Source organism: Festucalex cinctus, chromosome 9, assembly GCF_051991245.1.
Source record: "Festucalex cinctus isolate MCC-2025b chromosome 9, RoL_Fcin_1.0, whole genome shotgun sequence".
Lineage (NCBI taxonomy): Eukaryota > Metazoa > Chordata > Actinopteri > Syngnathiformes > Syngnathidae > Festucalex > Festucalex cinctus.
Genome location: NC_135419.1, coordinates 26,858,669 through 26,873,719, shown reverse-complemented (window position 1 = coordinate 26,873,719; position 15,051 = coordinate 26,858,669). Strand labels below are relative to the sequence as shown.

The following is a 15,051-nucleotide window of genomic DNA, read 5'->3' as shown; positions in this document are numbered from 1 at the left end:
TCACTGTGGTCATGCTTTTTCCCCCTTTGCAAACATTTTTCATCCAATTGACTTTAAACTTGGCATTTATCATCTCAAGACCTGAGAGAACAGCTGGGCAAAACATCTTGCCTTTTCGAAATACTATATGACGGGGGCGGAGCATCAAATATTGCCTTTAATATTTCATTTGTCCAGAAAGAGCAAATGCTTAATAACTCCCATGTTCAAGCTCCAAAAAATCTCAAACTTCTCAGGCAATGTAATAGTCACGGTCTGAAAACATCTATATGATAAAATTCAGTTATCCATGTAGCGCCACCTAGTAGTTACAATAAATGTCATACTTTACGTTTTTAGCTACTGTGCTGAGCTTGTTGAAGGGATCCATTTGAAAATTGGTCAGAAAAGCCTTAAGATGTTGATCATGCCCCACACCGAATATTGTTACTTTTCGCCAAAGGGCGTGGCCGCTACGGTGATGCAAAGTCTGAAGATTTTTCGTGAAAATAAAAGCTGCATTAACTTGACCGAGATGATCCTATCTTCTCAAAATTTCACACATTTGATGAGAGTCCAGCCCTAAAGACGTCTACTGACTTATATTTCATCTAACTGATAGCGCCACCTAGTGGCAATTTTTTTTCTTACGAATTTTCTTCTACGTTTTTCTCCAAACACGTTAACTGGACCTACCTCATATTTGCTCAGATGAGGGTTTCGGCCTTCATGATGTCACAACACGAAGTTTGTGAGTTTTCGCGAATTGCTGTGGGTGTGGCTAAGCGCTGTTTGCCAAGAAAACAACGCCAATTTTGAGAGCCTAAACTGGCACAGAAACACATGAAACTTGGCACACACATCTGGCCTGGCAAAATGAGCAATATTTTATCGTGGATTGTGCTATTTTTACAAAAATGACTCAATAGCGCCCCCTAGAAATTTTTAACGAAGCAGCCCCGCTTGTACGTTGAAGCAAGATCTTTGGAAATTTTTAGGTGTATGAGGGAGCCCAAGACATACAAAAAAGTCTCTTGGACCCATGTGCTAAAATGAACAGGAAGCGAGCTACGAATTTTTGAATGTCCCATTTTTTACGATTTTAGCACATTTACAGGGGGCATAATTTTGCCCACTTCTCCTACACGTTTCATCCGACTGACTTCAGACTTGATCTGGGCCATGTCAAGACCTGAGCCAGCGACAGTGGGGAAAATCTTGACTTTTCGAAATACTATATGATGAGGGCGTGGCATCAAAATTTGTGTTTCGCAATGAAAAAGGATATGCTTGATAACTCCCCGGTACATGCTCCAAAAAATCCCAAACTTGACATGTATGTTTATCGTCAAGGCCTGAAGTTATCTCTATGACAACATTCAGTTATATATGCAGCGCCACCTAGCCCTTGAGGCATAAAAAAAAAATACCCCACATACGGTATTTTGTACAAAAAATGTAAACTCATTCTAAGTGTGATAACTCAGTCATTTATGAATATTCTTTTAGTTTCCACCACTCAAAATGTTCACTGGCATCAGACTTATCCAAACGTATATATATTTTTATTTATTTTTGATAGCCTCTGTGGACATTAAAAGCAATATCGTGAATGAAGGATATGCTTAATAACTCCACGGTACATGCTCCAAAAAAAATCCCACACTTGACATGTATGCTTATAATCAAGGCCTGAAGGTTATATCTATGACAACATTCAGTTATAAATACAGCGCCATCTAGCCCTTGAGGCATATTATATAAAAAAAAAAAAAAACACATACGGTATTTTGTACAAAAAATGTAAACTCATTCTAAGTGTGATAACTAAGTCATTTATGAATATTCTTTTAGTTTCCACCACTCAAATTGTTCACTGGCTTCACACCGATCCAAACGTATGTACGTTTCCATTTTGTTTTATTCATTTTTGATTGCCCCTTTGGACAATAAAAGTAACATTGTGCAATGAGTACAACGAGCGATGATGTCTATATACACTTTTACAAAAAATACCAATCAGGGCAACTCATTGCCTAAAAATAAAAAAGGACGCTGATTTTTGCAGGTCTTAACAATCACCAAAACCCGTTGAGCTTGACACAGACTGGCAAAAAAATAATTCTACATGTAAACGTTTATTATGCCATTTTCAAAGAAATTTTGCTTCCAATATGCCAGTACCCCAACGTGCCAGTAGCCTAACGTGCAAGTACCCCAACGTGCAAGGACCCCAACACGGCCCGGGCTGCGAGGGCCCTTTATAGCTGCTCGCAGCTCTAGTTAGGGCCCGAGCAGCTACCGCTGCGAGGTCCCTATTGTTTTTCGATCGGATTATTATTATTATTATTAGGGCCCGAGCAGCGACCGCTGCGAGGTCCCTATTGTTTTTGTAAAAATTATTATTATTATTATTATTATTATTATTATTCTTCTTCTTTATTCTCCGCAAACGATCGCGATTTTGGGTACCTAAACATTCACGAAAACTCACCGAACTTTGCAGACTCCTCAGGCCCGGCGAAAAATTTGATATTATTAAGTCGTCATAACAATGCGACTCGATAGCGCCCCCTAGCGTAGAAAAATAAAAACCAAGCCCGGCACGTTTGAGCTAGAGCAAGAAAAATTGGCAGGCACGTGTAGCACCGCGAGACGCACAAAAAAGTCTATTGGGACCATGTAGCTAAAATGTACAGGAAGTGAGCTATGAATTTTTTTATGTCCAATTTTGGCCTATTTTGGCACATTCACTGTGGTCATGCTTTTTCCCCCTTTGCAAACATTTTTCATCCAATTGACTTCAAACTTGGCATTTATCATCTCAAGACCTGAGAGAACAACTGGGCAAAACATCTTGCTTTTTTGAAATACTATATGACGGGGGCGGGGCATCAAATATTGCCTTTAAAATTTCATTTGTCCAGAAAGAGCAAATGCTTAATAACTCCCATGTTCAAGCTCCAAAAAATCTCAAACTTCTCAGGCAACGTAATAGTCACGGCCTGAAAACATCTATATGATAAAATTCAGTTATACATATAGCGCCACCTAGTGGTAACAATAAATGTCATACTTTACGTTTTTAGCTACTGTGCTGAGCTCGTTGAAGGGATCCATTTGAAAATTGGTCAGAAAAGCCTTAAGATGTTGATCATGCCCCACACCGAATATTGTAACTTTTCGCCAAAGGGCGTGGCCGCTACGGTGACGCAAAGTCTGAAGATCTTTCGTGAAAATAAAAGCTGCATTAACTTGACCGAGATGATCCTATCTTCTCAAAATTTCACACATTTGATGAGAGTCCAGCCCTAAAGACATCTACTGACTTATATTTCATCTAACTGATAGCGCCACCTAGTGGCAATTTTTTTTTATTACGAATTTTCTTCTACGTTTTTCTCCAAACACGTTAACTGGACCTACCTCATATTTGCTCAGATGAGGGTTTCGGCCTTCATGATGTCACAACACGAAGTTTGTGAGTTTTCGCGAATTGCTGTGGGTGTGGCTAAGCGCTGTTCGCCAAGAAAACAACGCCAGTTTTGAGGGTCTAAACATGCACAGAAACTCCTGAAACTTGGCACACACATCTGGCCTGGTAAAATGAGCAATATTTTATTGTTGATTGTGCTATTTTTACAAAAATGACTCAATAGCGCCCCCTCGAAATTTTTAACGAAGCAGCCCCGGTTGTACGTTTAAGCAAGAACGACGAATATTTTTAGGTGTATGAGGGAGCCCAAGACCTACAAAAAAGTCTCTTGGACCCTTATGCTAAAATGAACAGGAAGTGAGCTACGAATTTTTGAATGTCCCATTTTTGACAATTTTTGCACATTCACAGGGGGCAGACTTTTGCCCACCTCTCCTACACGTTTCATCCGACTGAGTTAAGACTTGGCCTGGACCATGTCAAGACCTGAGCCAACGACAGGGGGAAAAATTTTGACTTTTCGAAATACTATATGATGAGGGCGGGGCATCAAAATTTGTGTTTCGCAATGAAAAAGGATATGCTTGATAACTCCCCGGTACATGCTCCAAAAAATCCCAAACTTGACATGTATGTTTATCGTCAAGGCCTGAAGTTATCTCTATGACAACATTCAGTTATATATGCAGCGCCACCTAGCCCTTGAGGCATGAAAAAAAAATACCCCACATACGGTATTTTGTACAAAAAATGTACACTCATTCTAAGTGTGATAACGAAGTCATTTATGAATATTCTTTTAGTTTCCACCACTCAAAATGTTCACTGGCATCAGACTTATCCAAACATATATATATTTTTATTTATTTTTGATAGCCTCTATGGACATTAAAAGCAATATCGTGAATGAAGGATATGCTTAATAACTCCACGGTACATGCTCCAAAAAAAATCCCACACTTGACATGTATGCTTATAATCAAGGCCTGAAGGTATCTCTATGACAACATTCAGTTATAAATACAGCGCCACCTAGCCGTTGAGGCTTATATAAAAATTTTTAAAAAATACCCCACATACGGTATTTTGTACAAAAAATGTACACTCATTCTAAGTGTGATAACTAAGTCATTTATGAATATTCTTTTAGTTTCCACCACTCAAATTGTTCACTGGCTTCACACCGATCCAAACGTATGTACGTTTCCATTTTGTTTTATTCATTTTTGATTGCCCCTTTGGACAATAAAAGTAAACATTGTGCAATGAGTACAACGAGCGATGATGTGTATATACACTTTTACAAAAAAATACCAATCAGGGCAACTCATTGCCTAAAAATAAATAAGGACGCTGATTTTTGCAGGTCTTAACAATCACCAAAATCCGTTGCGCTTGACAGACACTGGCAAAAAAAATATTCTACATGTAAACGTTTATTATGCCATTTTCAAAGAAATTTTGCTTCCAATATGCCAGTACCCCAACGTGCCAGTACCCCAACGTGCAAGTACCCCAACGTGCAAGGACCCCAACGTGGCCCGGGCTGCGAGGGCCCTTTATAGCTGCTCGCAGCTCTAGTTATTATTATTATTCTTTTTCTCCGTAAACGATCACGATTTTGGGTACCTAAACACTTACGAAAACTCACCAAACTTTGCACACTCCTCAGGCCCGGCGAAAAATTTGATATTATGAAGTCGTCATAACAACGCGACTCTATAGCGCCCCCTAGCATAGAAAAATAAAAACCAAGCCCGGCATGTTTGAGCTAGAGCAACGAAAATTGGCAGGCACGTGTAGCACCCCGAGACGCACAAAAAAGTCTATTGGGACCATGTAGCTAAAATGTACAGGTAGTGAGCTATGAATTTTTTAATGTCCAATTTTGGCCTATTTTGGCACATTCACTGTGGTCATGCTTTTTCCCCCTTTGCAAACATTTTTCATCCAATTGACTTCAAACTTGGCATTTATCATCTCAAGACCTGAGAGAACAAATGGGGAAAAAATCTTGCCTTTTCGAAATACTATATGACGGGGGCGGGGCATCAAATATTGCCTTTAAAATTTCATTTGTCCAGAAAGAGCAAATGCTTAATAACTCCCATGTTCAAGCTCCAAAAAATCTCAAACTTATCAGGCAACTTAATAGTCACGGCCTGAAAACATCTATATGATAAAATTCAGTTATCCATGTAGCGCCACCTAGTGGTAACAATAATTGTCAGACTTTACGTTTTTAGCTACTGTGCTGAGCTCGTTGAAGGGATCCAGTTGAAAATTGGTCAGAAAAGCCTTAAGATGTTGATCATGCCCCACACCGAATATTGTAACTTTTCGCCAAAGGGCGTGGCCGCTACGGTGCCGCAAAGTCTGAAGATTTCTCGTGACAACAAAAGCTGCATTAACTTGACCGAGATGATGCTATCTTCTCAAAATTGTACACAATTGATGAGAGTCCAGCTCTAAAGACATCTACTAACTTACATTTCATCTAACTGATAGCGCCACCTAGTGGCAATTTTTTTTCTTACGAATTTTCTTCTACGTTTTTCTCCAAACACGTTAACTGGACCTACCTCATATTTGCTCAGATGAGGGTTTCGGCCTTCATGATGTCACAACACGAAGTTTGTGAGTTTTCGCGAGTCGCTGTGGGCGTGGCTAAGCGCTGTTCGCCAAGAAAACAACGCCAATTTTGAGGGCCTAAACTGGCACAGAAACACACGAAACTTGGCACACACAGCTGGCCTGGCAAAATGAGCAATTTTTTATCGCCGATTGTGCTATTTTTACAAAAATGACTCAATAGCGCCCCCTAGAAATCTTTAACGAAACAGCCCCAGTTGTACGTTTAAGCAAGAACGACGAATATTTTTAGGTGTATGAGGGAGCGCAAGACCTACAAAAAAGTCTCTTGTACCCATATGCTAAAATGAACAGGAAGTGAGCTACGAATTTTTGAATGTCCCATTTTTGACGATTTTTGCACATTCACAGGGGGCAGACTTTTGCCCACTTCTCCTACACGTTTCATCCGACTGAGTTAAGACTTGGCCTGGACCATGTCAAGACCTGAGCCAACGACAGGGGGAAAAATTTTGACTTTTCAAAATACTATATGATGAGGGCGGGGCATCAAAATTTGTGTTTCGCAATGAAAAAGGATATGCTTGATAACTCCCCGGTACATGCTCCAAAAAATCCCAAACTTGACATGTATGTTTATCGTCAAGGCCTGAAGTTATCTCTATGACAACATTCAGTTATATATGCAGCGCCACCTAGCCCTTGAGGCATAAAAAAAAAAATACCCCACATACGGTATTTTGTACAAAAAATGTAAACTCATTCTAAGTGTGATAACTAAGTCATTTATGAATATACTTTTAGTTTCCACCACTCAAAATGTTCACTGGCATCAGACTTATCCAAACATATATATATTTTTATTTATTTTTGATAGCCTTTATGGACATTAAAAGCAATATCGTGAATGAAGGATATGCTTAATAACTCCACGGTACATGCTCCAAAAAAAATCCCACACTTGACATGTATGCTTATAATCAAGGCCTGAAGGTATCTCTATGACAACATTCAGTTATAAATACAGCGCCACCTAGCCCTTGAGGCATTTATATATATATATATATATAAAAACCCACATACGGTGTTTTGTACAAAAAATGTACACTCATTCTAAGTGTGATAACTAAGTCATTTATGAATATTCTTTTAGTTTCCACCACTCAAATTGTTCACTGGCTTCACACCGATCCAAACGTATGTACGTTTCCATTTTGTTTTATTCATTTTTGATTGCCCCTTTGGACAATAAAAGTAACATTGTGCAATGAGTACAACGAGCGATGATGTGTATATACACTTTTACAAAAAATACCAATCAGGGCAACTCATTGCCTAAAAATAAAAAAGGACGCTGATTTTTGCAGGTCTTAACAACCACCAAAACCCGTTGAGCTTGACACACACTGGCAAAAAAAAATATTCTACATGTAAACGTTTATTATGCCATTTTCAAAGAAATTTTGCTTCCAATATGCCAGTAGCCCAACGTGCAAGGACCCCAACGTGGCCCGGGCTGCGAGGGCCCTTTATAGCTGCTCGCAGCTCTAGTTATTATTATTCTTCTTCTTCTTCTTTATTCTACGCAAACGATCGCGATTTTGGGTACCTAAACATTCACGAAAACTCACCGAACTTTGCGCACTCTTCGGGCCCGGCGAAAAATTTGATATTATGAAGGCGTCATAACAACGCGACTCTATAGCGCCCCCTAGCGTAGAAAAATAATAACCAAGCCCGGCACGTTTGAGCCAGAGCAACGTAAATTGGCAGGCACGTGTAGCACCCCGAGACGCACAAAAAAGTCTATTGGGACCATGTAGCTAAAATGTACAGGAAATGAGCTATGAATTTTTTAATGTCCAATTTTGGCCTATTTTGGCACATTCACTGTGGTCATGCTTTTTCCCCCTTTGCAAACATTTTTCATCCAGTTGACTTCAAAATTGGCATTTATCATCTCAAGACCTGAGACAACAACTGGGCAAAAAACCTTGACTTTTTGAAATACTATATGACGGGGGCGGGGCATCAAATATTGCCTTGAAAATTTCATTTGTCCAGAAAGAGCAAATGCTTAATAACTCCCATGTTCAAGCTCCGAAAAATCTCAAACTTCTCAGACAACGTAATAGTCACGGCCTGAAAACATCTATATGATAAAATTCAGTTATACATATAGCGCCACCTAGTGGTAACAATAAATGTCATACTTTACGTTTTTAGCTACTGTGCTGAGCTCGTTGAAGGGATCCAGTTGAAAATTGGTCAGAAAAGCCTTAAATGTTGATCATGCCCCACACCGAATATTGTAACTTTTCGCCAAAGGGCGTGGCCGCTCCTTGATTGGTCAGTCGAGCCCCGACTTCCACCACTCAAACACGCACACACGGAACACAACAATGTGGGCCGTAACACCTGCGATTGGCTGGCAACCAGTACAGGGCGTACCCCACCTACTGCCTGAAGCCAGCTGGGATAGGCTCCAGCACCCCCACGACCCTTGTGAGGAGCAAGCGGTTAAGAAAAATGGATGGATGGATGAAATTTGACCTAAAAGTCATAAAAATATCCCTTTTGTGAGTAGTGTACTTTGTATTTACCTTCCAAGTCTCTAATGGCTGCTTTCAGTCTCTCATTGTATATCCTCTCCATTTTCCTTTGTCTCTCAGTCTCTCTTTCCCGCTGTGCTGCTGTCCTGGCCTCAGCATCCTGAAAGTCCACCTAAGAACACAAAACCAAATGTGTGTTTTTATGAGGTAGTGTTATAGATATATTTGGAAATGTTTCATAAAACTCTTTAGAGCATTGGCCCCTAATCTTTTTTCTATTATGGACAGGTTCATACAAGTACAGTGCATGCTTTCCTTGGACCTGCAACCATTGGTGTTGAAAATTCTTCGACTCCGCGACCCTTGTGAGGAAGCGGTCAAGAAAATGGATGGATGGATGGATACTTCTACTACAACTCTTTTTTTTTTTCTCCAGGAAAATTCCCTTTATGTATTTTTCAGAATTTTTGGTTGTTATTCAAAAAAAAAAGAAAAAAGAAAAAAAAAGGCTGTTGGTCAGGCTGGTTGAGAGGTCTGGCTTTATGTGTCTGGGTTTTTGTGTGTGTTTGCCCACTTTGTTTGTTTTCCCTCCGTCTTTCATTTTGTAGCCAGCCCCTATACCTCTTGTGTGTTTGTTTGTTTGTTTGTTCCACTATCCTTCGTTTTAGTGCAATTGTAGCCATAAGTTCGTCTGGTCATTCGTTCAACACTTTATTCGTATGACTTCGCCATAAATTCATCCATTCATTCACCAATCCATTATTCATTCGATGTTGCACTAGGACAGTCAGAAGGTTGGGAGAGTGGTCCAACATTCGGGAGCGTTCGGCTCCGTTCGGTATTGTGAGATATAGTGTTGTGTTTCGTTGTGGTCTTCCCTTGTGGTTCCACCTTAACTCATTCACTGCCTTTGACAAGTATACTTGTCAATTGTATTTTTTAGAGCGGTGCTAAATGGGGGCGAATCTGAGCATGCTCCACTGTAAATATCAAACTTGGAAACAACTTTACTGATGCCCAACCACCGGTAGATGACATCATTGCCCCATTTTATAGGAAATAAACACAGTTTCAGAGTCCATGGGAGAAATGGCTGTATTTTGGCAAACCTAAATTTTTCTGCTGTCAATTATAAAAGAACGGGACGGGACAAAAAGTAGGGAGTCTATTCTGTTATTTGGTAGATTCGGTTTATATATAATTATTGAATGTAATATCACGCGAGTATTGGAAATGTAAAAATTTTCTATAATGACTGGCAGTGAATGAGATGTCCCCCGGTTTTGTTTGTGTGCCCCTTTTCCGGCCACTTCCCTCTTCCTTGTGTGCCACCTGCGCCCCATAACATCAATTGCGTGCCCCGGCAGGTAACAGGAATAAATGTAAACCTAGAATCAAAATGGCGGTTCTGCAATTACCATGCTCTAAGTAGGCCGTGGGGTGAACCCCAAAAAAGTGCCTAGAAAATGAGTTTCGCTCCACTGTCTGGGCACTACTTGTTCAATGCATTTTTTGATAGATAATACCCTTCTGAACTTTGGGTTAAAAGTTCACCCAATGTTTTCCTGCCCCAATTTTGTCACAAGCCAGAAATGCATATTTAGGTAAATAACAAAAAACGAAAATCTTGTGCTGCTGTTTTTGGTTGTAAAACGTCTTACATTAAATTTGGCAACAGAAAATCATTCCCAGCTGTTATAAATACATGTACCTAACATCAGAAACAAGTATTGGTGGTTTGGTGCAATCATGTGAATTTAGATAATTAAATATATTAAATTTGTGCCAAAAAAACAAAAAAACGCTTCAACTAGAAGTGAAATCAGCACACGGATGTTACATTTAGCTATGTTTATGTTTCATATATGAAAACAATCACAACCTATTACGTCATGAAAGGTACACAAGAAGCAGCATACATTGGCCAAAAATACTACAATGCACCACAAACCTGGAACAAGGCAAAGTGGACTAGATGAAAATAGATGCATTCAGAGCCCAGATTATTATAACATATAGAATATTTATTAAAGTATCAGATTGTGTCATCACAGCATGTCATTTATACCCCCCGCCCCCCACTCAAAAAATATTAATAAAAAAAATAAAATAAATAAAATAAAAATCAAATGTGCATTCACAATAAAACCTTTGGAACTTCATTGGAACCGCTCTCTTTTTTTGGCAGACCAATTTAACAAAGGTCTGTGTTGTGGAAAAATGGAATACAGACATTTTTATTTTTGCTTGAAAAGTGTTAAAATGGAGAGTTAACATCTTGATAATGAAACAAACAAAATGGCAAATTTTACATAGATTTTACAGCCCTGCACTGTAAAGTGTCCTCGTATGCCCTGTGATTTTACAACCTGATGTTGTACCAGCTATGTGTTAGTGTCACTTTCTTGGCTTACGTCAGTAGACTCAGTAGTTGATGTATCTGATGAGTGAGGTACCCTGTCTAAAAGTTTGTCAGTTGTTGATAATGTCTCTACAAAAACCATTGCAGAGTTGTTGCTGGAAAGGGGTGTGAAAAACCACATGGGGGAAATCACACCTCAATCTTCGTTTCAGTATATACTGCCTGAAATAGAAAATTAAAGGGAAAGATGAGCACAAGATACACATATTCACATCACACTAGGGCTGCTCTATTATGGAAAAAAATAATCATCACCATTATTTTGGTAATAATTGAAATCAAGATTATTCAAAACAATTATATTTTGTTCAAATCAAGAAAATATTTAAACATTTGAAAATAAGACAATTACAATCATATGAAACTATAATTATGTAAGTTGCTTTTGGATCCAACAAAATTTATAATATATATTATTATTATTGTTGTTATTATTGTTATTATTATTATTATTATTATTATTATTATTATTATTATTATTATTATTATTATGACGTTAGCAAAAATTTGACGTTGGGGTGCAGTAAGCTAGTTTTGACATGGGTGTGTGGTAAAATAACTCGTGTGGGCGTGCCACAACTCAAAATTAGTATTATTAGTGCTGCAGCTATCGAATATTTTGGTATTCGGATATCCTACTGAAAATTCTAGTGAATAATCGTATATTTGGATAGAAATAAAAATATACCTATAGGCCTATATACTTTCTTGGTCAAAGAACAATTATAAATACAGAAGACAAAAAAACACATTTGCATATAATAATTAACAACCAACTGGTTTTCATTTTTAGAGAATCAATTTTATTTATTTATTTATTTATTTTTAACTTAAATTGAGCTTGTCAGCAAACTATTTTTTTCTGAAACAGTGAGATTTTAGACAAATCTCTTCCCATAGATTTCAGACAATGTTTTTCAGTGTGAAGATTTATACGTTACCTGTAGTCTGAAGCATCAAGATTCCCGTGTTTCTTAACACTGTTCACAAACCTCTTGGCTTGTCCATTCTCATCACATCTTTGTCAACTATAATCCTTTGACGGATTACTTGTTCACAAAAGAGTTTGTAGCTCTCAGCATGGGGTTGGCTGAAACACACCTACACTCACTTAACATGTGCAGAGTCATGCTTTCTAATTAATGCTGTCTCGAAATGTAAACAGAATACAAGTGACATATTGCTGACCAATGCTTTACTTTTGAAATGTGTAATTTTAGCAAAGTGACAATGAAATAGTGCAATGTAACAACTCACATTTGTTCGGCCCTGGTTGCTGTTTCTGTTGACTTTAAGAACCTTGTGTAATCTCTGAAACAAAACTGCACCTCCATTGTGACACAGTCTTTTGTCTTGAATATGCAGAAGAATGGAACAGTCTTTCTTCATCTCAGCTGCCTGCAGCAACCCGCCTTTAGACAAAAAAGAATTACATTATAAGTGTTATTGTCACATCACCTCTTTACAGTATATGCACATCACAGATTTAAGTAAAGTGTTTGTTGAGGTTGATGAGAGAGAGTTTGGGGAAAAGGGAGCGTGTAGCTGTGACTCTCTATTATGACTGATGGGCACAGGTAACTCGAGTTTGGTAACAACTGTTGGATTCACTCGATAAATCATTCAGCAGGTCGCGTTTTTAATAAACTATAGCCTTAAAACTTAACCTAGCAACAAATTATTTTCAGCCCTATACAAAATATCGGTCACATTAATAACAGAAATGGGCACGCGTGTGTGTGGCACATACCTGCTGACAATGTTTCTGCTTTGGCGAGATGATCCCTCTTCCGTGTGCCTTCCGATCCCAGACGAATATACTTTGAAATTTATTTTTACAAATGATGCAGATGGCTGGAAGGACGGGGCCAGCTGAAGCGATGGGCAAACCTGAACGGGAACGAAGTTTTTTCACCACTTTCTTTTTAACTTTTTTCTCCTTTCGCTCTTCTTCGCTCTCCGACGTTGTGGTCGCCATTTTTGATATGCGGTTGCTATGGTGAGGAGAAAGCAGCAGCTACCTGATTGGCTCATGTGACCTAAATCACACCACTACCGACCTAATGGCACTACGCCCACAACGGAGATCACTGCGCCTCATCGCAAAATAGTGCCGGGGTTTCACCACCGAAAATACAAAATTGGCAGGTTTTCAGAGGGTGAACTCCACGGATTCTTACTTACTACTAATAAATCTATTTTATGAAGTAAAGATTATTTAGTGCCCCTGGTAGTGGAGTGAAACTGAACGAAAACGTGTGTGACCTGACGGCCTAAAGGGTGGATTCAGTTTGACAAATATCAAAATTATCAACTTTGTGCCCATCTGACATTTATATCTGAGTGGATACAGGATAGGACGTCTTCCATTTGACTGAATGTTGAAGCATCTCTTTCAATGTGTAAATTACGGGATCTGCTATTTTTGAAAATTTTCAAGAATATTAAACATGTTGTTGAATTGAGTGGATTGAGTAGGGTCAGATGAAACGCCATATCATGTAAAATGAGATAACAAATTAATGGGCTAGACTCAATTCTTAGTTAGAGACCAATAGGTGTCTATAGGATTGATAAATATTCTTTGGCCTCTGGGTGTAGTTCCTCAAAGTAACCACCAGATGCCGCCAAACCTGTACAACTAAGCCACCCACTCAGCATTGCCCGGACATTCCATATAAGATACAAATTGAGTGTAAATAAATGATATCCTGAATTAAGTAATAATACACAACACAATCTATATTCGACAATTGTTAACCTGATTTATGGATCAATGTTTACAGCACATTGAGCCCAACTATGAAGTTTTGCTGTCTTTCTTTTTCTTTTCTTTTATTTTATTTACAAGCGATACTGTCTTTTATCGCTGATAATATTGCTGTAACTGCATTGAAAAGATTATCTGTATGTATTGTTTGATTTAACAAAGATATATACAAGATGTGAAACAAGAACTAGAATTAACCTGTTAAGTTCAAGCTGAGAGAATTTGGGATTTAACATGTCATGTATATACATGTTATTCATGCTTGCTTAATTAATATATCTATGATGTTATTTATTTTAACGTTTATCATTGAATAGAGCTAAGACCTTGACATATTTTCATGTATGACTCATCATTCAACGTTGTGTATCCATGACACATTTGTAAAGAATGTATGACTTCACGACTCATCTGTGGAAAATTACTGAGAATGAGTCCCAACAAGTGCGCTTTGATATGAGGAGGCGGAAGGACATTTACCGGAAGAAGTCAGTGATATGACCCAAGGGGATAAAAAGCCGTCACCAGCTGCGATCGACGCCCTTTTTTCTTCACCCTGCGATGTGGTCTGGAAAGAGTGTATTCCCGAAGAAGGATTATAGCTGCCTGGGACTTTGAATTTTCTACGAAGGACTTGGATTAGCCGTGAATGGAATTTTTCTTCACTGATTGGTAATGTACAAATCTTTTAGCAATAATGATGTATAATAGGAAGATATGAATGACTAATCGTGTGTAGGGGCCATTTAATACACTCTCATATCTTTAAAATTATTTTCAGCCAAAAACATCTTATTGTGAATCAGGTCTTAAGCTTTTTCGAGAAATGATCAATCTCAGAAAGCTTTTGTAAAAGGTTTATATTATTCTTAATTTTCTTTTTTTATTTTATTTTATTTTGATTGATTTAAAGTTTTATCATTAAATGTGATTTTTATGATTTATATTGGTTATCTTATTATTGTCAATAAAATTGTTTAAAAGATAATTTTTGAATCAATCATTTTATTGTTTTGTTTTAATCTTTATTTTATTTAGTTTTGGTTTTATTCCTTTTGGACGTTTTATAAGTCCGAGGTCATTTTATGAGACCAAATAAAATGATTGAAAAACTAATTGTGATTTAATTAGTTTGTTTGGGTTGTTTTAACTTTTATTTCATTTATTTTTGGACGTTCTATAAGTCCAAATAAAATGATTGAAAAACTAGTTGTGAATTAATTATTTTATTTGTTTCTTTTTAATTTTTATTTTATTTTTTTGTTGGACATTTTATAAGTCCGAGGTCGTTTTATAAGAC

General features: G+C 37.9%; 1 protein-coding gene and 1 long non-coding RNA gene across 9 annotated transcripts in view; both read right to left on the bottom strand.

Moving 5' to 3' along the window:
• uvssa (UV-stimulated scaffold protein A) overlaps window positions 1-15,051 on the bottom strand; it is a 320,621-nt gene that overhangs the window by 219,665 nt on the left and 85,905 nt on the right. For all 8 annotated transcript variants that reach the window (XM_077532508.1, XM_077532506.1, XM_077532505.1 and 5 more), the window contains one exon: window positions 8,611-8,731. In XM_077532508.1, the coding sequence (XP_077388634.1) occupies window positions 8,611-8,731 (121 nt within the window). The remainder of the gene's footprint in view (window positions 1-8,610; window positions 8,732-15,051) is intronic.
• Window positions 10,633-13,215, bottom strand: LOC144026035 (uncharacterized). Its single transcript, XR_013285027.1, has 3 exons — window positions 12,732-13,215; window positions 12,239-12,393; window positions 10,633-12,071 (listed from the first exon to the last, which is right to left on the bottom strand). It is a non-coding gene; the product is annotated as an uncharacterized LOC144026035 (long non-coding RNA).